The 25180-nt window shown below is 37.4% G+C and overlaps 1 protein-coding gene across 13 annotated transcripts in view; it reads right to left on the bottom strand.

Moving 5' to 3' along the window:
- CHD9 (chromodomain helicase DNA binding protein 9) overlaps positions 1-25180 on the bottom strand; it is a 226957-nt gene that overhangs the window by 10771 nt on the left and 191006 nt on the right. For 7 of the 13 annotated variants that reach the window (XM_006076474.4, XM_025268656.3, XM_025268657.3 and 4 more), the window contains 12 exons: positions 24899-24988; positions 17847-17950; positions 17238-17355; positions 16561-16618; positions 14172-14214; positions 13579-13798; positions 11209-11411; positions 8084-8992; positions 6750-6913; positions 5749-6021; positions 4844-5012; positions 153-292 (listed from right to left, as the gene is read on the bottom strand). In XM_006076474.4, coding sequence (XP_006076536.4) covers positions 153-292; positions 4844-5012; positions 5749-6021; positions 6750-6913; positions 8084-8992; positions 11209-11411; positions 13579-13798; positions 14172-14214; positions 16561-16618; positions 17238-17355; positions 17847-17950; positions 24899-24988 — 2491 coding nt within the window. The remainder of the gene's footprint in view (positions 1-152; positions 293-4843; positions 5013-5748; positions 6022-6749; positions 6914-8083; positions 8993-11208; positions 11412-13578; positions 13799-14171; positions 14215-16560; positions 16619-17237; positions 17356-17846; positions 17951-24898; positions 24989-25180) is intronic. The other 6 variants (XM_025268663.3, XM_025268667.3, XM_025268665.3 and 3 more) reach the window with 5 other exon arrangements.

Genomic DNA, 25180 nt, shown 5'->3' with positions numbered 1-25180 from the left:
TACTGAGATACAATCTAAAACTATACAGTATACTCCTAATTTTCCAGTTATTTTTATTATTCACAAAAAATTCACAAAGCAGCAATATGTATCTTTACTGGGATGAATTTTGGAGTCAAGAATCAGTAGCTTTTAAGCATTACTTTACTTACATGATTAGGTGGTTTATTTCTGTTAAAAAAGAGGATGTCAACACCTTCTACATTCTTCCTCCTTCCCCGCCTTTTTTTGACTACAGGCTGGTTGTCTAATAAAACTCCATTGGCACCAAGGGTTGATTGAATGGGAGTACCTAATAAATTAAAAATGCAAAAAAGTGATAAAAATCTAGTTCTTAAATTAAAAGTAAGCACTTTTAGGAGGATGGACTGGGAGTTTGGGATAAACAGATGCCAACTCTCATATACAGGATGGATGAACAGTAAGTCCTACTGTATAGCACAGGGGACTATGTTAAATATCCTGTGATAAACCATAATGGAAAAGAATGTGTGTGTGTGTGTGTGTGTGTGTGTGTGTATAGATAGATAGATAGATATAGATATGTTTAAGTGACTCACTTTGTTGTATAGCAGAAATTAATACAAGTAAGCTATACTTCAATAAAATAGAATAAAATAATGAATGCTTGTAATGCGACTTATGATCAAAATATAAAAAATGTTTAATTAAAAAAAAAACATACTTTTTTTTTTTAAACTAAAAATACTTCTCATTTAAAAAGCAGGAGAACTGCAATCCAGGCCTCTTTCAAGTTTTAACATGTCTCCTCAAAATTTTCCCTTGGATATCCACATATCTTCTCTTTCACACCCTTTCAGAGAAGAAGCATGCCTTTCAAATGTACAAGGCAAACCTTTCCACCTTTTTTGAATCCATTAATTCCTACTTTATCTATTAAGTATAAGTTTGCTTTACCATTTATCTTTGCTTTTTTGGTGTCGAAATATCTTAATCTACATTAGATTTGTATCAACTTAAAATCATGGCTCAAAACAAACAAAAAATAAACTTATTTTGGCTTTTTCATAGCCTTCAAAACTTTTGAAACGTTGGTATCTGTCATGCTCCTCTTTTTCAAAACAAACTTCACTCCTCAAATTCACAAAGTCTGCCCCTGACCAGACTATTTAAAGTATTTTCCCTAAGATCACCAGTGTTTCTTGCCAGTTAAACACTCCTTATTTCAGTAGGCACTCAATAAAAAAAAGTTTCTAAGAGGTATGAATCAAACAGTTCCATGCATTCATTTTTTCCCAATAGATACATATTTTTAAACAGCTACGTACAAAGCACTAGGATGGTTCAAAGATAAGACACAGTTCCCATCCTTAAAGACTACATCATCTAGAATACTCTTATGAGAGAAAATATTATTAAGAATGTGATGTTTGCTTATAATGGTTCAGCTTGTAGCAAGAAATACATTTTCAATCATCTGAGGGGAATTTCTTGAGCAAGTCCTGTGTACTCATGAAAGACACTTCCCTTTCTTTCTTTTTTAAAAACAACAAAAAACCCAGCTACCTTAATTTCTTCTTGAGAGTGCTTTTTACAAACATGACTGATTTATTTTGGGCTAGAATCCAAAATGGAAAATTTAACTTACTCTATTTCATAAAGCCTGTGTTGTCTTTTCTAAGATGTAATTATAATAATATTAAAATTTAAAATAAATATCACTTTCTATTGAGTGCCTACTAGGTGTTGTCATAAACTAGACTAAGTGTTAACAAATGTCTTCTTAAATTACCAAAAACAGAACAAACAAAACAGAGAGGTATTAAGCCAATTTTATAAATGTGATCAGAAATGTTACGTTGCAAGCCCAATGTCACAACAGTTGGTAAATGACAGAATTCAACTCCAGGCTATTTAGTTCTACCATCTTTTGATTACTATTCCAGGTGGTTTCTGGAATAAACTAAAGACTTATAATTTATGCTATTTTTACTTTCTTTCATTAATTAATTTACGTTATACAATATCTCTTCATTCAAAGCTTTTAGATAAAATTCAGAGGCATACTCATATAAACATAAAAAGGGCTTAATATGAAGAATTACAATAGCACTTGTTCAATATCCAATCTAAAATCTAATTTTAACATCTGTTTAGCATCTAATTATGTGCCAAGTTCCATTCCAGTCACGTCACATATATTATTTAATCTACCAAACATTGCTACCTTTCCTCTGACCCCAACCCCTCACTTCACAAACAAGAAAAGGCTCAAAAATGTTGACAGAGCTAGATTTCACATTCAAGGGGATTTCCTTGGTAGTCTAGTTTAGATTAAAACTTTGTGCTCCCAATGGAGGGGCACAGGTTCAATCCCTGGTTGGGGAACTAAGATCCTTCATACCGTGTTGCATGGCCAAAAGAAAGATTTCACATTTGGAATTATCAAGATGAATGAGATATAATTCTTAAATAATTTTATCTAGTTTTAATGTTTTGGCTTTTTAATATTTTGTATAGGTGCAAGTTAGCATTATAATTACTATTAACACTATTAAAACAGTATTATTTACCAAAGAATTACTTATAGGCAAAGGCTGTATAGTCTTTGAAAGTCTTCAGCTGCAATAGTAATAAAATGTTTAGATGACAGAAGTATCAATCCCACTCTATAGTTCTGGAATTATCAAGGTACAAGCAGCAGTATTATTAAACACACTTATGTTGGGCAAAAAAATCCCAGAACTTATCTTCCCCACCTCTTCCCATTTTCTCATGGAAAAAAGAAATAATAGCAACACTACCTTTGTAAAGCACAATTTGGGGGATTTATACTTCAGCAAGAGAACTATGGCTCATTCATACTTGTCTGAAAGTCTAGTAATTAGAGAATTACAGTGAATGGTTAATGAAACTATGAGACAAAATTCTGGTGACTCTAATTCATTATTTAATTATAATTTACAGTTAGAAAGTGGTAATAGTAGCTGGATCATCATAGTGGTAACATCCGCTGGATCATTGAAAAAGCAAGAGAGTTCCAGAAAAACATCTATTTCTGCTTTATTGACTATGCCAAACCCTTTGACTGTGTGGATCACAATAAACTGTGGAAAATTCTGAAAGACCACCTGACCTGCCTCTTGAGAAATCTGTATGCAGGTCAGGAAGCAACAGTTAGAACTGGACATGGAACAGACTGGTTCCAAATAGGAAAAGGAGAATGTCAAGGCTGTGTATTGTCACCCTGCTTGTTTAACTTATATGCAGAGTATATCATTAGAAACGCTGGGCTAGAAGAAGCACAAGCTGGAATCAAGACTGCCGGGAGAAATATCAATAACCTCAGATATGCAGATGACACCACCCTTATGGTAGAAAGCGAAGAAGAACTAAAAAGCCTCTTGATGAAAGTGAAAGAGGAAAGTGAAAAAGTTGGCTTAAAGCTCAACATTCAGAAAACGAAGATCATGGCATCTGGTCCAATCACTTCATGAGAAATAGATGGGGAAACAGTGGAAACAGTCTCAGACTTTATTTTTTGGGCTTGCAAATCACTGCAGATGGTGACTGCAGCCATGCAATTTTTAAAAGACACTTACTCCTTGGAAGAAAAGTTATGACCAACCTAGATAGCATATTGAAAAGCAGAGCCATTACTTTGCCAACAAAGGTCCGTCTAGTCAAGGCTATGGTTTTTCCTGTGGTCATGTATGGATGTGAGAGTTGGACTGTGAAGAAAGCTGAGCTTTTGAACTGTGGTGTTGGAGAAGACTCTTGAGAGTCCCTTGGACTGCAAGGAGATCCAACCAGTCCATTCTAAGGGAGATCAGTCCTGGGATTTCTTTGGAAGGAATGATGCTAAAGCTGAAACTCCAGTACTTTGGCCACCTCATGCGAAGAGCCGACTCATTGGAAAAGACTCTGATGCTGGGAGGGATTGGGGGCAGGAGGAGAAGGGGACAACAGAGGATGAGATGGCTGGATGGTATCACCGACTTCATGGACGTGAGTCTGAGTGAACTCCGGGAGTTGGTGATGGACAGGGAGGCCTGGCTTGCTGAGATTCATGGGGTCGCAAAGAGTCAGACATGACTGAGCGACTGAACTGAACTGAACTGAATAGTAGCTACTGGAAACAGGAATCATTTAACATCTATAATATAGCATTATTTTCCCAAATTTTAGGAAAGTCACACACTGTGCACAAGCACAGGAGTTCTGAAATGTTTTCAAGTAGTGGATGGCAACCGAAATAGAGTCCTTAACTTTATGTATACAGAGGTACAAAGGAAATTCCAGTCATTCATCTGCTTTTAACTGAAAAGATACATTTTTTTATGATCAGTATGTTGTGGTCCATACATTTTAAGACTCAACTACTCTTAACTAAAATTCTCAATTGTTGATAGCACACTTTAAGAGGGACACAGACAAACTAAAATACAACCAGATCAACAGAAATAAAACAAAATCTCACGGATGGATTCCTCAGTGCCTTTGGAGTACAGAAAACATGGCACTAATTCAGTATTTAATCATTACTGAGTCACAATGCCAAAAAATTAGAACAAAACATAGTCTCAAGGGGAGATATTATCATTGTTTTCAACATGTTAAGATTATCATGCAGACATTTGACTAGGTTATTTCTGTGATGCCTTTAAAGACAAAAATACAATCATTGAGAAGACCCAATTGTGGGCAGAATTTGCTTCCAAAGAAGAAATTTAGTGATATTCTAGAGCTTTCTTATGATAAAGGGGCTGTTTAAAGTAGAAACGATGTTCTTGCAAGTATTCTGTGAGTAAGTGAGGACTTAGGAAGGATTTAGGAAGAATGGACTATTTCATGCTGAGGCAATGATTACTAGCATATTCACCTGATAGTGGTAGGGATTTTGGGAAACTGGCGAGGCTGCTCTCTGACGCACCTTGAAGATCCCGAAGTCGAGTGAGGTACTGCTGCTGCCCAGGAGCACAGTCTTCACTGTCCAGTGGCCTTCTCTGAGCGAGCCCTTGCTTCTGAAATGTCAACTTCAAACCACCTTCCTGTTAAACAGATGCCATTATCAAGAAAGAAATGATTAAAATCATTGCAGTATATAAGAGAAATTTTTTACTTACAAAAAGTGAGGTAAAAACCCTGAAAAATCAGTCATGTTCTCTTCTTGTTCATACATCAACTAGAGAAAAACATTTAATCAATTTCTATAATGAATATTAAAATTTCTATCTTTAAGTGAAAAAAAAAAATCTAGGTATTACATACACTTTTCTGAGCAAAACCAAACGTTTCATGTGACTAGTACATTATAACCCTTTCAGCGATTGACATATATCTTCTGTGTACATTATTCACATGACATTTTAAGAGATATTACCCATGTTTTAGGCATCAATTCAGCTTCAAAAATCATACTGAACAATGAAATGTTACTGATAACAAGGCATGCTAAATATTTAAAACAGAAAGTGCACTGACATACCATTTGAATATTATATAAAAGAACTAAACAATAAGAAATTGTCAGACTGTTTAAGAAAGCATCTTGATCAGCAGAAGGACTATTTTCAGAAGTATAGGTAGAGAAACATATTTAATGATGATCCCTCTAGTAGAATATTCAAGTTTAATAACCTGGATATCAAAAAGAAAAAAACAATCCAAATACCAGAAAACAAGTATGTGAAGGAAGTAAGAGTAAGAGCAGGCAGCCATTTGCAGGAAAAGCATGCTGCACACCGCAATCGCAATCAGGTCCTAGGGCAATAAAAATAAACATACGTCTTTGATTTTCACTGTAAACTCCTTTTCTCGTACATGCTTCTTCACCTTTGACATCTGTGTTGACTGGTCATGTTCTTCTTTGACTGCGGCACCTGCAGGAGGGGGCGCGCTGGGCTCGCTATATTCTGTGGCTGCACCAGAGCTGTCCAGCAGCTTTGTGGTATAGAAAGAAGCCACTGCGTTGGCATCGTAACTTCTTCTAGCTGAAGGCCACTTCCCTTTCAGGACTGTTTGACAAATACTGTCCAGCCGGTTGATCATCACACGATCCTACAACAGCATGAACATCAAAGGGTAATTTCAGTAATTGAGTCAGACCTTTGGGGATCACAGCTTTGATGGATTTATCCCTGGTACAACTTGTGTGTACTTGGTATGCATACATTTTCTCACATACATATTACAATTCTGTATAAATTTCCATTGGTGAAGTTAAAAAGTAGAAAGATATTTTGCTGTTCTTTTGTTTTTGTAAGAGTAATACAGGGTCCTCATAAAAAAGTCAGACTCAGGAGTATACAGAAGAGTAGAGAGTTCTCTTCTCTCTCATTTCTAAAGTTAAGTACTCTTCTACTAATCCAGTCATATACTGGAGGAAGGAAGAACTGTCTTAACCCAGTCTGAGCTTCCACCACTATATGTACATGTACTTAAACGAACATTTTTCTAGGTCACAACTGGTTCATAAATTTTCTTAAAGAAGACCCACTTAAAAGCACTTATTTCATAAAGAAGCATCTGAATTGTATGTGAACATAAGCATTCATTATCTTTTCTTCTGAATATTCTAAGGTTGATAATCATATACATTTAAGGACATAGATCTAACGGAGTAACAGTGGACAGTAATAGTTGTTACTTTTAATGCTAACACCAAATGGTCATCCCACACATGATAGTGACTCTATTTTCCTACATAATAAGAATATCTACCGTTAAAGATAGACAGAAAAATATTTTAAAAAATGAACTATATCAGCAAGAAATGATTTACTTACCTTTGGCCAATATGACGCTGCCAGCATGTATCCACCCTGTAGGATGTAAGCAGATTCTGCGGTCCCGTTGTTCATCTGGAAACTATCCTGGGTCTCATCCTGGGTAGTGCTCAGTGATGCAACACTTTCTTCATCGTAGGCTTTCATGTGAGGGGTACCTTCTGCTAAGAATAATTATGACCAATTATAATTATTTTAAAGACTGTGTAACACAATTTTGCATATACTTCTCAAATTCTATATAATTAGGATTTGAAAATGAAAAGTTTAAAAGTAAAAAAAAAAAAATCACCTAGAATACAATAAAGTACTCATTATTTTTTAAATTATAGCAAAAGCCAAATAAGTGGCATTACGGAGTTTGAAGGAATAGGGTTAACCAAACATCCCTTTCTGCAAGAAGATTTGACCTGTGGTAACTCTCTAGGTCTGTTTCCCTGAAAACACATACACTCGTGATTGCTAAACTCAGGAGTTGATCAATCTGGACTGGGAGGGCACAAATATTTGCTGGGGAGGGTGTCATTCTTTCAGGAGGGAACTCTTGTAATTGGGCATGTCCTGTGTGAAAACCCAGAAAGTCATGCTTGTGGAGTTGTTACAGGAGATGCTTGCTATTATGGCTCCTGTGCCCATTTGATGTTGACTCATTCTTTAGTCTTCCCTAGTGGCTCAGACGGTAGAGTCTACCTGCAAGACCCGGGTTTGATCCCTGGGTTGGGAAGATCCCCTGGGAAAGGGAATGGCCACCCACTCCAGTATCCTTGCCTGGAAAATCTCATGGATGGAGGAGCCTGGTGGGCCCCAGTCCATGGGGTAGCAAAGAGTTGGACACGGCTGAGCGACTAACACACTCACACTCACTCACATTTCCTTACACCTGAGCTGTTAGACTGCAACAAGGACGCCCACAGAGGAGGACCGCCTACCACTACTCTATGGACAGGCTGGAGTTCCTCCGCTAGACCTTTCTGAGTAGGGCCAAGTAGGGTCTTGTTAGTCGGACTGGTGTCTATTATAAAATTATTATCTTTATTTGCTCACTGATGAACTTGTTTTAGGAAAAATACAATACTAAATTTAAGGCAATCACAAAGAAATAAAATTACTGTGCCAAGTCTCTAATCCTCTGTTTGACTAACACATTCTGCAATGTGAATACTGAATACACAGTATGAACCAGTAATCTAGTTGCATTTTCAGCAGTCCTTCTTTAAGAAAATCTGTACACGTAAAATTTAAACTAACAATTTTAAGCATGCTTAAGCAATCTGAATCACTTCTCATTTGCATATGAAATGTCTTAAAATAGCAGAAGCACTTTATGCATATACCTCGCTTTTGGACTTCCTCTTCTTCACTGTCACTTTCTTCTGATGAAGATGAGGAGGAGGATGAGGAAGAGGAAGATGAGGATGAGGATGAAGATGATGCTGAAGAACAAGAGGAGGAAGAAGAAGAGCTAGAGCCTGATCGAGAGTGGGAACACGAAGAGGAGGAAGACGAGGAAGAAGATGATCTGGAAGAACAGGATGATCTCTCAGAATCAGAGTCAGAATCAGAACTAGACTCTGATCCTCTCTTGTGGACTCGCTGTTTCTTAGAAGCCGGGTTTGGAGTTAGAGGCTCTGTTCTGGCTGCAACCATGCGTCTGTCTGTTTCACCTTTTCCACCAGATTTCTGGTCTCCAGTAGCCTGTGGTAAAACACCATTCTTTGGACTTACAGGCTCAGACTTTATTAGTGTCCTGGTTTCCTCAGAAGACATAGACTCTTCTTCAGAAGACTGAGGCTCCTCTTTAAGGTTTTCACTTTTAACTTTCACATCCTCTAGAATAACAGCTTTAGGATCTAGGAGCCTAGGTAGAGAGGTAAGAGGAGAAGCAGAAAGTGCTACTTGATATTGCTGTAAAAGTGGGGTAGAAGTCCTTGAATGAGCCATCTTACTTTGACTGTAGTTCCTCTGAGCGGCCATAAATGAGAGTTCAGGGTCCCGAAGAATATGATAGTCTGTTCGGCTCACCCCATGTTTAGCAGCTCCGATGAGCAAGTCCCTATCATGAGAGCCACATTCCCACCAGACTGGTAAGTCTGGATTTGGATGGCAAAGCTTCAAGCGCTCAAACAATTGTGGATGTCGGAGGGCCTGTTCCCTTACTTTCCTTAGAAGTTCAATGCGATATAAAGTCCGAGAAGCACGTTCTTCTGTGATTGGCTGGATAAAAATACTTGGATCCACCAATTCTATATTGAGACAAGAACAAACATATTACCCTAAAAAATATTTCATTATAGGTTTAAAACAAATAACGCAACTTCTAAAATATACGTCTACTCAATATCTTGTATAGTTTCAGAATTTCATTTTAACAGTTTTAAATGAGGAGAAATGTAAGTTTTAGAAAGAAGTATTAATAACCATGTAACACGTAACACTGGATCTATAGAAAGTTAAATAAAACATTAAGATTACTTTGGAAGTGTGTTAATAGAACTAGGATGAACTTTTAAGAAATTTTCTATGAGCTAATGTCACACTACTCTGTTTTAATCAAAGAGAAAAGCACTCAAACTCACTTATAAATACAAATTAAACGTTAAAATAACATCCCATACGCAAACTTAAGTCCGTATATCTTTAAGTGCACTGAGGTAACTCAGAGTATTACAGTGGACTCACAGGGACACCAAAGTCTTTCTTAAAATTTGATATAAACATAGGAACAATTGTCAAATGGTGTATGACTACTAGTCTGAGACAGTTCCATTTCAACATCAGACCACACTCTTCTTTTTGGTGGGGTCATATCTTTATCAGCAGAAACACTGGCAGTTGGAAAGTACTCAAAAAAAGATAGAGGTTTGTTGGAATAATGTAGAAACTACCTGAAGAGCTACTAATGGCCAGATTTAGAACAATATGAACACCAGAATTAACACTGACAGTACTGGATTATAACCTACAGAATAAAAAATAAACACACATTTGAATAAATATGAATATGAATAAATAATTGAGTAGACTGGGGATAAGGAACAGTTTTTCCTTGCAGTAGAACTGCACAGTTAAAAACTGCTGCAGACAAGATCTACTGATGGTTACTAAAATCAGTGGGTGAAAGTTTGAGGAGAATAGGATTTGTGTGGCCTCAAAGTATCTTCTTAAGATAGGGAAGAACATAATTTTACACTGGAGAAATGCAGCAGAAACTACCTAAGCTTAACAAAGAATCAAGGGCTACATCATCAGTAAAAAGACACACTGACATCATGAGCCCCTTGATGTTACCTTCTGAGAAAGATACAACATCAATTCTAAGCTACTCTTGCAAAAAAAAAAAAGGCATAACCTCAACACAATCATGTGAAAACACAAGACAAATCCAAATTGAAGGGTTTTTGGCAAAATTGATCAAAGGTATCAGGGTCATTAAAGACGAAACAAACAAACAAACCCAAACTAAGGAACTGTTACAGACTGCAGGAGGTGAAGGGAAAACAACAATGGAATACAACGTGGGCTCTTGGAACAAAAAAGGACATTAGTAGAAAAACAGGTAAGACTTGAAAAGGTGTTTAGTTAATGGTATTGTGCTAATGTTAGTTTCCTGGGCTAATAATTTCAGAGAAGGCGATGGCAACCCACTCTGGTACTCTTGCCTGGAAAATCCCATGGACAGAGGAGCCTGGTGGGCTGCAGTCCATGGGGTCACCAAGAGTTGGACTCGACTAAGACTTCAGTTTCACTTTTTACTTTCATGTATTGGAGAAGGAAATGGCAACCCACTCCAGCGTTCTTGCCTGGAGAATCCCAGGGAAGGCAGAGCCTGGTGGGCTGCCGTCTATGGGGTTGCACAGAGTTGGACATGACTGAAGTGACTTAGCAGCAGCAGCAGCAAGATGATTAGTGATATAAGATTTTAACATTACGGGAGGAAACATGAGGGATCTATGAAAACTCCCCACCTGGGATTCACAATCAATTAAATTGGCTGAGAATCAGCAGCTCTGATTAACTGCTCTTGTTTTGGTTTTGTTTTCTGAAGGCCCTGGGTGGATTTTCCTACTAAAATGTCTTTTGAATGGAGGCCTCGTTTCTTGCAAAATCATTTGTGCTAAATAAGCCCTCCAGCACAGATCCTATCAGACAGACTAAAAATATAGGTTAGTTCTATTTACCAAAAGCTATCCTTTATTTTCCCACCCTCGACAATCATAAATCTAGTTCTAAATAAAAACACTGACTGTTTTCTCAAAATTAAATGTGTACCTGTATTCTCTTTAGCTCTCATTTCAATAGTAGAATTAAGGAATAAAGGACTGTTAAGCAGAATTTACTTACAATTCAGAAAAACTGGTGAAATGTTGAATTACATGAAACTGTATTAAAAAGCAGGAATTTCTGAATTTTAATTCTGTTTCTTTGATTGAAACAAAGGAAAAAAAATTTTTATACATACCTTCTTTGGAAGGAAGACGACAAACCCTCCGACACATTGACATGAATGCATACAGATATTTCTCTAAGCTATCGTCAGTTTTCTTATGTAGCCGAGCCATAGCCCTAAATTTTGTCCAATCAAACTGGCCTCTGTCAGGATCAAATACCACTCCAAATGTAGATACAACTCTGTAAAAATCAGCTTCTTCTCTTCTTGTCCATCTATTTTGAATTAAAGAAAAAGTCACATTGCTCATGGAAATAATATTAATGCTGAATATAAATAACTATTGTAAAATTCAAAAACATTTCAAGTACCTAACACTTTAAAAGATTAAATCCAGGGTTACTGCCTTATAAACACATTAAAAAAAAAATGCTAGTTGACTCATCTGTACCCATGTTTCTTTTCCTTCAGACAAGAATGGTTTTTTTGCATACTTAACTGTGTGAAAAAATATGCATGGGATACAAGAATGTGGAAGACATGATGACCCTCCCTTTGAATAAAACATTTCAAACATATTTACAGTATAAGGTAGTATTTTATAGTTGTATGCATTATAGAAACCACAAATTTAGGACAGCACAGAAGATGGAAGGATTTGTTCAAACTTGACTAATCAAGAAAGACATCACAGAGTTAAATGGCATTTGTTTACAGGTTAGATAAGACATGGAAAGGAAACGATAAATGTTATTACAGGATCTTTTATCATTTTGAAAATGACTCGTTTTTTTTAGCTAAGTGCTATACGAGTGCAGAAAACAAAGAATACTGTGAGCTAGTCTAGTGCAGGAAAAAACCAACAGAGGATAAAGAACCCATGCTGAACACTGAAGGAATAGTAGGGCCATGTATGGACTAAAGAGTTAAAAAGAATATTCTCGGTGACAAGAACAACTTAAGCAGGATATTGAATCAAGACTAAGTGGGGCATTCAGGCTGAGGAAATAGTAGTGAATAAAATTATAAATGCATGCTAAGGCCTAAACTGAAGAGACTCTTGAATTAAGGCTTAAGAAGTTAGACTTTATCCTTGTACAAAATAAAGGGCACTGAATATTATGATAAAACTAAAACTTTAGGAAGATGATCTAAATCTTCCTAAAGATATAGACTGAGGCAAAATGTATGTGGCAGATTGAAGATGGCCACAAATTTTTGCCACTCTTCCATTTGAGAGATGCAGCTCATTTCCCTTAAACCATGGTTGGCCCTGTGATTTCTGACCAGCAGCAGGTGGCAGCTGTGACACTGGAACTGCCGAGGCTGGGCCAAAACCCTGCAACTTCAGCCTTTAGCATTTGGAATGCTCCCTCTTGGAAACTGCCTGCAATGAAGGAGACCCAGGTTTGATCCCTGGGTTGGGAAGATCCCTTGGAGAAGGAAATGGCAACCCACTCCAGTATTCTTGCCTGGAGAATTCCACAGACAGAGGAGCCTGGTGGGCTACAGTCCACGGGATCACAGAGTCAGACGTGACTGTGCAACTAACTCGATTTTCAAACCCTTCCCACACTCCGGCCAGCACCATGGGAAGCAGAAGAACCACCTGGTCAACCCACAGAATCGTGAGAAATAAAAAACCAATGTTGCTTTACATTACTGTGTAATGGGATGGGAGGTTATGCAAGGACAGATAACTGAAACAGTGTATTTACATAGGTAGCGGCATTTGAATATTACATCTAGGATAGCTAAAATCTTAAGTGTCGGAGTAAATTCTGGTTACAATGAATGTGCCTCGAGTGAAACAAAGGAACAGTGATTTATCATTCAGAAAAAATCCAAAGATCCAGGCTTAACAAGGAGGCCAGGTTATTGCTAAACTTTCTTTACTCTTTTCCAGGGATTCTATCCTTTTTAAGAAGTTAAAGTTTTGGGGATGAGAGAAGTGTGCCTGTCTTCCTAATAAGATCTCTTGCAAGAAGTTCTACTACCATTTATTTCCCTATGACATCAGTAGCTTTAAGGGTTCATCCTCTGTAAAAAGCAGAGACGAACTTCTCTTTCATGAATTCTATACTTCTTTAATGCCATCATGTGAAATAAGACACAATGGAATTTATTTCATATAATTTAAAACTACATTTCATTTATGATTTAATTGTTGAGTTTTCACCTTCATTTCCCTTACACCTCACTGTTCATAAACATGAATTACACATAAAATAAGACCTAGTAACTATAAAATGCAATCTGTATTAGTTTAACCATCTTTGTGTGTGCATATACTTATGTACACATGTATGTATGCATAAAGCATTTTGCTGTGACCAACTTCTCTACCTAGATATGGTTTTACCAAAGTGAGATAATCATAGCCTAACAGACTTCAGAATGAATAGTATATTTAGATACTATATATTAAAAACTTAGTCTTACCTCTGCTGTCTTTCTATCTTGGCTGCCATTTTAGGGTTAAGAGTGGCTTCTTCATAAAGAGGCTGCATAACACTGGCAGGCACAGGGAAAGTAGGTTGTATCTGCTGGATTTGTCTGTTTTTATTAGTACGCTGATATGCAGTAATGAGACGCCTCAAACGGGTAGTTAAAGCTGACTGAGTAGGCCAATAAACTTTATCACCCTCCATCAGCTGACCATCTACATTTAAACAAACTCATGTCAATTAAAAAAAAAAAACACACACACACAACTAAAAAACAAACACACACAAAAAACTAAATAGATACTGTCATGAAGCTCACAAAAGCAGCAAAATTTCCCTACTTAATTTTTTCTTTTAATCCAATTAAGTGAAACACAAAAACAAATCTTTTAAAAAAGCTTTAATTAGAGCTCTAAAAACTAAAAATATTGTTAAACTTTCAATCCACTATGTTTTATAATGATTGCAACTGTAAATAAATTTCATGTACATTTGAAACATATAACAGTGTACTAGTTTACCTATCTCATGGTATCATGGAAATGTTAATTTACAATACTACTAAAGAAAGAAAGAAATGTTATTTACCTCCATCTGCTATAACAAGATCTCCTGGTGAGGAAACATCATCCTTTCAAAAGAAAACAGAAATCTGTCACAGGGAAACTGGGTCAAGATACAATAAGAGAATCGATTGTCTTTATAATACTTTGTTTGCAATAGAATTTTAAAAATTTATTTAAACTAAAAAAACCCAAACCAAAAACAGTTCACCCATTTCCACCTCATCTCTAACTCCCAGCCTCTGGCAAGCACAATCTGTTCTCTTTATCTATCAATTTAGTTTAAAAATATGTTCTTTTTTAGATTCCACATATTAAGAGATCACACAGTATTTGTCTTTCTCTGACTTATTTCACTTAGCATAATGTTCTCAAGAGCCATCCATGTTGTTGCAAATGAGAAGATTTCAGTCTTTTTAAAGATTGAATAATATTCCATTGTATACATATATACATAAACATATATATGAAAATGTGTGTTACGTATATATATCTCTCACAATCTCTTTACCCATTTTTCCATCAAGAGACACTTAGGCTGTTACCACATCTTGGTTATTATAAATAATACTTGAAACAACATGTGATAGGGGTGCCTGTATCTTTTCAAATTTGTGTTTTTCTTTAAAGGCTAAGTAACCGTAGTTTGGCTGCTGGATCACGTGACGATTTTCAATTTTTAAGGAACCTCCATACTGTTTTCCATAGTGCCCACACCAATTTACATTTCCACCAACAATGTATAAGGTTTCACTTTTCTCTGCATCCTATCCAATACTTGTTATTTCTAATCTTTTCGGTAACAGTCCTCTGCTTACTAAGGCCATACCCTTAGCCCTCGTGGGGACAGGATCCTTCCCTGGGTGCTGTACCTCAGCCTTAGGAGCAGTGGCTATTCTTACATTCTTTAGAGTTCCCGACACTGCTTTCTAGTCTATCTCTCATTATTCCAATTCCTCTATCACAATCAGTAAGTCTTTACATCACGCTTTCCCTATTGAAATTACTATGTGGTTTCTCTCTTTTTGGCTCAAACTGATTCATCATGCTGCATTATGGATAATTTCTTCTATATTGTAAATAATTTCTTCTCTCATGAACTGTGTCTAATTTGCTTCTCCAGCACAAGGTTTAACTTATTTGTTGAGTTTTAAATTTCAAGGTCAATATTTTCCACCTCTAAAGTTACATATAATTCTCCTTCACATGTCCCTTTTAAAATCATATGCTTTCTTTTGTTCTGTTCTTAGTTTTCTTTAATGTCTTTAATCAGTAAAAAATTTATTTATTTTCTATTTCAGGAGATCTATTATTAGAAATTCTTAGAGGTCTAATCTTGTTCTTTGTTGTATTTGCTAACATTAACTCATGGTAAATTGTTCCTCATAGATTAAGTTTGGATTTTGACCTTATTTCATGGAAGGCTTTTATCTTCAGGACGCAAATATAATCTCAACTGAAGTTGTTTCTTCTATTATTTATCTTTGTTTGTTTTCTTTCACCAGGTACCTCAAGTGTATTACCAGCTTGGGATCTTTTTTTATATTACATTTTTTGCCTTGAGAATTCCTGGACCATGCAGATTAAATTAAAAAAAAAAAAAATCAAACCATAAACTCAAGAAAAGGTAGGCCTATGGTTACGAATTCTCAGGGGAGATAATTTTCTCCTTACCTGAAGCCCATGCTGAGATAAATTTCTACGTTTTTATGCACAATTTGGCAGAAAGTACTATTGAAGGGTTCTGATTTTACTGGATATCATTCTCACTGGTACACACTGGCCTAAACCTCATGTAGGCACCACACCAATGTCCCATTCCCTTGGCAACCAAGGCCAGCAAATCCTACCTGACAGCCATAGCATTGTTTAGTCTTTACTATGTTCTTAGAAATACTAGAGAAATTCCTCTCCTCTTTTAATATCATTTCTTCAATCCAACATTATTTTCTGTACTTTCAACAGCTCTTTTTCTTCTTTTTGACTTTCTATAAATAGAACACTTAGAACTGTGCTTTAGCAGCTCAAAATTCCTCTAGGCTCTACCCTCTATTTCAAACTGTTTTACGGAGGCACAGTTTCTACCTGTTGCTGTGTACCTTAGTATCTAGTTTTCACTCTGCTTTGGGATTTTGCCCCTGAACACTGTGTTTCTTTGGTTCCTAGCAGTGTAGCATGTTGGCAAGTTCCATTTCATCCATATGTCCAAACCAGTCTCCAGCTTGTCTAGAAGGGGAGATCAAGCAAATTCTAAATGCTTATTTGTGATGTCTGGCAACCTAAGCTGGTCACTAACTTCTGAGAAATGATGCATAATAAAAACATATGAAGTAAAAACACACACAAAAAAAGCAAGCAAAAGAAAACATGGATAACTAGAATTGATGACTTAAAAAACATGATCCAAAGCATACCTCTATATCATCTTTAAAGATAGCTGGGGCAGGTTTGTATTCTGGATCTTCCACATCCCTGTTAAATACCAACAAATGCCATAATTATTGTTCCCGAACTTCAAATTTCCCTTGGCTGGACAAACAAATGGGGTACTGTTGGAAAGACTTTTTAATATGTTTTAAAGGTCAGACTGAAGTCTCTGTTCTTTAGCCAGAGGAGCTCAAGTCTATTAGCATGAAGGCAATTACATGGCAAGTCAGAAGAAAGCTAGTTCTAATTTACCCCCAAGTTCACTTATAAATGTGATATTAATCTTAACATAGTCTCTTACTTTTCGCTTTCGGTGAGAAAAGAAACAGGTATAATGAACACCATATTTCTCTTCAATTGTGTATGCTTAGCCTTTTTCTTCCCTCTTACACCTTCAAAATTTTATGGTCTTAATTGCTGTGACTACTAAGAATGGACAAGTGAAGAACTCATCAAATGAATGGGTGTGCGGAAGGTCCAGTCTCTTTCTTCATTCACACTCTGTTTGACAAGTGCTGATTTATTAGACTATCATTAGCTCGTTTGGATTGTAAACTCCAAAATCTCTTACTACTACTTTATTTAAAGAGAAACATCACTGACATAGAACATGCTGATGTTGACAGAGATATACGGAGACCTCATGCTTCTGAAATGCACGTACCCATCCATATAATCATTTGCCCTCTGTTCCGCAGCAACTGCTTTCTCATCAGGTTTTCCCACTCTTTCCAAGAAGCACAATGCCGGGTCTGCTCGGATAGTGTTATATTTTTCATAACCTAGAGGGACCACCAATTTTGGAGGTAAAAAGGATAAAAAGAAGAAAAACATGTAAGTATTTCTCGTATTTATGATGGGTGATGTTCCTGGACTAAAGGGACCATATATTAAAATGATACAGGTTAAACGTTTTCTAGAAATTATCACAAACATTACATGGTCTGACAATAAGTATATTTAGGAATCTAGATTAAATTTATCAGTTACACTGAAAAAGAGGAAAAACTGATCACATGCAACAAATCTCACATAAAAACTCTTGCTGAGAGGGAATGTTACATGAGACATGTCCGGGAGAAGCAGTTTATATATGCCACTCACTCATAAGAAAATGTAGTGACCGATGGACAGTTTGAGAGTACATGCTTTATACAGTGTGTTCAATGGGTGTTACTGAAATAAGGCTGTAAGTGGAAATCAATAAATTAAGACATAGCTGATTTAACAGTATACAGAGATGAAGACTCTACCTATCTTACTTCTCACTTACCATGTTTAAAAACTCCAATAAGGAGTGACTTATCAGCATCAAAATCCCACCACTCAGCTGGAACTTCTGAGTGGTCTGGTTCTGGGACCCAAACATCAATGTCACTTAAAAAAAAGCATGATATGACTTTATGAGTTACTATAAACAAGTCTAAGAGGAGGCAAAATTTTACACAGCTTCTAAAAAGCATTGTGGTTTTTAACAAAAAGCGGATATAACTTTATTTTATTATTTCCCACAATTATCACCAATTAAAATTATAAAATTGCACAATAACTACAAAGATATCATAAATGAATTAATACTTTTAAGCACAACAGAAGAAGTAAGTTTCAACAGGTCTACTTTATCCTTAAGGAATAATAGTCTTTCCACTGATTTTCTTCAGATACAGACAAAAGGTTCTATCTGATTATGTCAGCAAACAATGTGATCAAAATCATCTGGTTCAAACATTTTATTTTGTATATGAGGAGACTGAGCCCCTAAAAAAGCAAATCAATTGCTCTACATTGTAAAACAAGTTATTTCTCTTTTAGACTGCTATTGCTAGGAATAGGAAATCAATCCTGAATATTCATTGGAAGGACTGATGCTGAAGCTCCAATATTTTGGCCCCCTGATGCGAAGAGCCCACTCATTAGAAAAGACCCTGATGTTGGGAAAGATTGAAGGCAGGAGGAGAAGGGGACAACAGAGGACGAGAGGGTTGGATGGCATCACCGACTCAATGGACATGAGTTTGAGCAAGCTCTGGGAGATGGTGAAGGACAGGGAAGCCTGGCATGCTGCAGTCCATGGGGCTGCAAAGAGTTGGACATGACTGAGTGACTGAACAGCAACAGCAACAATTGCTAGGAAGTCACACTGAAAAATGAAGCACTGCTTATAAGTAGAGGAAAATGCAAGTTTTTGATTAATAATTTGATGAAAACACTCAAAGTGCTGTTTTTATGCTGTTTATAATACCATGCCACAAAATGATAATATGATAAGTTACTAAAAACACAATGATAAATCCATGATGCTCTGGTAATTTGGTGGTTTGCATTAATATAAAACAACTACAGCACTTATAATTTTATAAATATAACTTTCTTTTCCTTTATCACTTGAAATTATTATTTTCCCAGAAACATTCTGCAAGTAACACACTTCTAAAGTAATATATACCTCTAAAAAGGGAAAGATGCCATGCATAAAAGGACTGAAATGTTCACTTCTTTACCAGAGAGTCAAGCCACTGTCTCCTTCAGCCTAGCATAGAGTTAATAATGTCTGACAAGGATTAGCAAATATCACTAATTTTTATACAAATATATGTCATTCTTATATTGTATTCAACAGCCAAAGGGGCAGAGATTGAATAGGGCTTGCCTAGTAGCTCAGCTGGCAAGAATCCTCCTGCAATGCAGGAGACCCCAGTTTGATTCCTGGGTTGGGAAGGTCTCCTGGAGAAGGGATAGGCTACCCACTCCAGTATTCTTGGGCTTCCCTGGTAGCTCAAAGGGTGAAGAATCCACCTGCAATGCAGGAGACCTGAGTTCGATCCATGGGCCAGGAAGATTCCCTGGAGGAGGGCATGGCAACCCACTCCAGTATTTTTGCCTGGAGAATCCCCACGAACAGAAGAGCCTAGTAGGCTATACTCCAGTGGGTTGCAAAGAGTCGGACACGACTGAGTGATTAAGCACAGCATAATACCCCAGGGAATCAAAATTCTACTTGAGAATTTCTCTATGAAATTAATGAATTATCAGTTTTCAAAGAATCACACATATGATTTAAAGACACAACATATAAAAAAAATAACACAAATTTAGTTACATTTCATCTCTTCATCTTAGCATCATAAATTTTATAAATTAACAAAGGACTATGGATGTAAGATATGAAGAGTTTCCTAAGTTGTGTGACAAAAATTCATCTACAAGATGGTTATCTTTGGGAACTCAAAATAAACTTTCATACAGATATAAAATAAGTGATCAATGTTTCTGGTCTGGTTCACAAGAACCTAATATTTAAGCACTAATATAGTGGAAAGAAAAAGACACTGACAATGAAAAAGAGTTAAAAGTGTTATAAGTAAATAAAACATAAGGAAATCACTTTTTATTTTTCGTGTTTTGCCAGGAGACGGAAAGACATTTTTCAGCATTCTAAAATGCACATCTCATTATATCTCATTTTGCTTAAAACCTGAAGTGTCACAATCACAACATTTTTTAATTTAGTGCAGAAAGAGGAAGAGAGGTTTTCCTGTGATATGGCAAAAGCTGAAAAACAGATGAGGAAAAATATAGTTAAAGAAGATATTTAGTTTTGATTGCATTCCTGGTCAGGATTAATCAAAGCAGAAGCAGAGAATGATAAAGGAAAAAGAGGAAAGAACACTGGAGACAGGATACCCAAAGGGGAATTATCAAGTGGGTCAGATACTGTATTTCCCTATACAAACCAGCAGGTGGCACTCTAAGCTCAAAACACTGTGACATCTGAGGTGGAAGGTTTTTTTCCCTTCTTTTAGAGTAAAGGAGGCTTCCCTGATAGCTCAGTTGGTAAAGAATCTGCCTGCGATGCAGGAGACCAGGGTTCTAGGGTGGGAAGTTCCTCTGAGGAAGGGAATGGCAATCCACTCCAGTATTCTCACCTGGAGAATTCCATGGGCAGAGAAGCCTGGTGGGCTACAGTCCGTGGGGTCACAGAGTTGGACACGACGGAGAGACTAGTAAAGGGCACTCAGTATATACCTCATCGTTTAAATGTGCCATATGCATGTTAAGTGTTCGTTAACTGCTGGGGAAAGGAATACAATAAGGTGCATATACTCCTGTTGTTAATTTCTGCAATCTCTTGCATAAAGCCTCTGACTTCCCCTGGCCAGATCATCCATTCAAAATAGATTTAAACAGTATTCACTACATGCTAACAATGGCAATAATAAGATAGACAGATGCCTTCCCTTTTGAAGAAGTATCTGCAAAACCTCTTCAATACCTGTGATGAGTGCTGTGACAAGGCACCCAGTTGAGAAGACAGGGAGGCTGATTTGAGGTCACCTGAGTAGTAAGAGAGGGAGAAGGGAGGAAAATGGGAAAGAGAATGTTGCCTCAAGAACGCAAAGGCCTGGAGGCAATGAGGGAGTACGTTGAGAGAGAGATGAATACGTTAAAATCCAAATAAAACCCAAATGAGAAACCAGTGAAGGAGAGAATAATGAAAGAGGATAATTCAAAGATCACAGTTCCTAGGAAATCACAGGGGGGTTGAATTCAATCAGATCAAAGAAAAAGAGAAGCCGATCAGTCAACAACAAATTATATTTACTGACTGTTACTATTTCCCAGGTTCTGGGGCTAGGAATATGATCATCAATAAGACAGACAGCAGATGTCACCTACAGTCAGCTTAAATTGTACTGACAGGAGAAATACAATTTAAAAATAAATACAATTTTTAATACTAGTAGGCATCATGAATGAGATAAAATAAGGTTAAGTCATAGTCAGTGACTGGTGGGCTGCTCTAGCTACAGTGGGCAGGGAAGGCCTATCTGCAGAGGTGAAACCTAACCTGAGACCTGCATGATGGGAGCAGGTACTTTTGTGGAAAATGAGGGGAAAGAGTATTGCACTGGGGAAACAGCACAGATTGAGCCTAACATGCTGGAGGAACATTGTGGATGAAGGACAGAGTGGAGGAAGAAGGCCCAGACTTATGTAGGGCACTATAGGATAGGTCTTTATTCTAAGAGAAATGAGAAGGTTCTAAGAAGAGGAGTGCCTTGGCCTGATTTTTGCTTTACAAAGATCACTCTGGCTTCTGTATCAAGGTCCAACTGTAGAGAGGCAAAAGATGCAAAAATGGGAATTCCCTGGCAGTCCAGTAGTGGTTAGAACTCTGTGCTTCCACTGCAGGGGGCCTGGGTTCAATCCCTGGTCGGGGAACTAAGATCCCGCAAATCGTGGGGCTGTGCCAAAACAACAACAAAAAAATCCAACTAGTCTTGAAAAAGAAGAGGCAAAGAGACGCAATAAGGAAGCCATTGCAAAAGTCTAAACATGAGATAATGGAGGCTTGGACTAGGGAGTCAGCAGAGGCAAGAGTGAAAAAGTGCTCAGACTTTGCATATACTTTGTCAAACTAACAAGCCTTCCTGTAGGATTTGAGGAGAAGAGAATAATCAAGAATAATACCAGAGCAACTGGGTGATAGATTTACTAGGATGCAGAAGGCCCGAATGTGGGAAGGTGGGGAGGGAAAAAAAGGAGACAGAAGATTTGGAAGATGCAGGGGAAGACTGAGATGTTAATCAGATATTTCAAGTGGAAATGTTTGAGGCAGCTGCTTTAGACTTTGGAGCTGAGGGGAAAGGTCTGGGATGAATATGTAAATATGACAGTCATCTATGTATAGATTATATTTGATATGATGAGGCTGCATAGGTTCACCTAAGGAGAAAGAACAGACAAGAAAGCAAGCTGAGGACACAGCTCTTGACCAATCCAACATCTAGAGCTCTATCAGAGGGACTGCTGTTGTTTAGTCTCTCAGCCATATCCAACTCTTGGCGACCCTGTGAACTGTAGCCTGCCAGGCTCCTCTGTCCATGGGATTTTTCAGGCAAGAATACTCCACAGGATCGTCCTGACCCAGGGATCGCACCGGCGTCTCCTGCAATAGCCGATGGATGCTTAAAAGCTGAGCCACCTGGGAAGCCTCTATTAGAAGAATAAGAGCTAGCAAAGGAAAATAAGACTAACGAGGAAAAAAGCACAACCAGGTGGGTGTAGTAGCATGGATGTCTCCTGAAGACATAATTTCAAGAAGGGAGAAAGAGAGTAAGTTCAGAGACATCTAAACTTCACACTGTAGGTTATTAGTGGCCTTAAAAATCATTTCAGTCAGAGAGTAGAGATATAGGATTAACTGGAATAGGCAGAAGAGAAAATGCAAAGAGGTATAAGATTATCAACCCACACAGCTCTCTATTTTTGTGAAGGACAGCAGAGAAATGGATTAGAAGGATGTAGGTATATTAGAGTAGGTTTTTTGTTCTTTTTAAAGTGAATGATATTAAGGAATGCTTATATGCCAAGAGAATGATTCAGTAAAGAGTGGGGGAAATGATGATTCAGGAAACAAAGGTGTAAAATCTTTAAAAGGTAAGAGATGAGTTCCAAGCATAAGGGCTGCTCTTAGGAGGATGAGGAGGACGATTTCAAGGGCATCCCGAGAGAAGGAATAAATAGGGGGACACATACGACAAGTAGAACTGAAGGTGGCTCTTGTCTGTTTCTATTTTCTTCAAGAAATATATACTGAAGTCATTACTGGAGGGGATGCTAGTAGGATAGGAAGATGGTTTGAGGAGAGAGATATGGAATGGTCCTCTTGAAGAACCAGTAAATGAACTTTCTGGTCATGTTGGTTAAACAGCTTATTTATGTTTAATCACATTTGAGATTAATGATCACAAATTTGAAGTGAGTCATTTGGCAGAGTTTGTGTGATTTTCTCCAGCAATGTTCAACTGCTCAGATATAGGCAAAAAGGTAAATGGATTTTTAGGTTTAACATGAATTGGGGTTGTGTCACGTATGTGGAACAGAGGGAAAAGCAGGCAAAGAATTTTAGTGAGTACAGTGCTGGACTACAGAATGCTTATTTATAATGAGGAAAGTGGGGGAAGAAAGTGATGATGAATAGTAAGTGATAACATGGGGACACCAACACCATGATGAAGCTAGAGAATTACAGTTTTAGGGCTTAGATATGGTAGTAGGAGCCCTAAAACTTAAGTTTCCTCCCTCTTACTACAATGAGAGACTTGTGCATCCTCACGTGATCCATCCAATACTTGGTCTTTCAGTTCCTTGATCTTTACATCATCTTTTTTTCCTCTCTACCACAGCCACACATGCACATGGTCATATACTTAATCTTACCATCACCAATAGCAGCATTATCTCTTCAATCTGAATTCCAACTGTCAGTTCCTTCCAACTCAATTAACTTGGGTACTTTTCACTATAATTCTCTAGCTTCATCATGGTGTCCCCCATCTTACCATTTAGTATCCATCATCACTCTCTTCCCCACTTTCCTCATTATAAATAAGCATTCTCTCCAGTACTTTGGCCACCTCATGCAAAGAGTTGACTCACTGGAAAAGACTCTGATGCTGGGAGGGATTGGGGGCAGGAGGAGAAGGGGACAACAGAGGATGAGATGGCTGGTTGGCATCACTGACTCGATGGACGTGAGTCTGGGTGAACTCCGGGAGTTGGTGATGGACAGGGAGGCCTGGCGTGCTGTGATTCATGGGGTCGCAAAGAGTCGGACACAACCGAGCGCCTGAACTGAACTGAACTGAGTCCAGCACTGTACTCACTAAAATTCTTTGCCGGCTTTTCCCTCTGTTCTACACACATGACACAACCCCAATTCATGTTAAACCTAAAAAGCCACCTACCTTTTGGCCTATAGCTAAGCAGTTGAACATTGCTGGAGAAAATCGCATGAGCCCTGTCAAATGACTCACTTCAAACTTATGACCATTAATCTCAAATGGGATTAAACACAAATAAGCTGTTTAACCACCACGACCAGAAAGGAGGGCTTCCCTGGTGTCTCAGCCAGTAAAGAATCCACTTGCAATGTGGGAGACCTGGGTTTGATCCCGGGGTTGGGAAGATCTCCTGGAGAAGGGAAAGGTTATGCACTCCAGTATTCTGGCCTGGAGACTTCCATGGACTGTATAGTTCATGGGGTTGCAGAGAGTTGGACACAACTGAGCGACTTTCACTTCACATGGTAGTAGCAAGCTACTACTACTGCTATTTTCACTCTTCTTGTAATTTTCAGTGACAGAGCCAACAATGAGATTACTGATGAAAGGCAACAAATTGACAAGGATTACTCTAAATTTGGTAGATTTTCCTTTCCATGAATTTCACTGAATAAAGAGCCACTTAATATACAATTTCCTAGTCATTTAACTTTTGCCTCATCATGTTGCTAAAACTAAATATAAACATGCTATTTACCTTGCATCAACTCCATCAAAAACTTTCTGACACTCATTTCCAATGACTTCTTGCTTTAGATAATACAGCATCCTTACACGAAGCAAAACTCTAAAAATGAGGGGAAAAAATCAAAAGACATTAATCATCATTAAAGAAAATTCATCCATGGGGTTAAAATTAAAAAAGAATCTGTATACAGAATTTTTATAATGAAATAACAATAATTACTTCTGATTAAATTAACCCCATTACTACTATATATATATATATATATATATAAAAAATAGGTTTCTCCAAAAT

This window comes from Bubalus bubalis, chromosome 18, assembly GCF_019923935.1.
Source record: "Bubalus bubalis isolate 160015118507 breed Murrah chromosome 18, NDDB_SH_1, whole genome shotgun sequence".
In the NCBI taxonomy this organism is placed as follows: Eukaryota; Metazoa; Chordata; class Mammalia; order Artiodactyla; family Bovidae; genus Bubalus; species Bubalus bubalis.
Note: the sequence above shows the minus strand (reverse complement) of the source record. Positions and strands in the feature narration are given on the sequence as shown.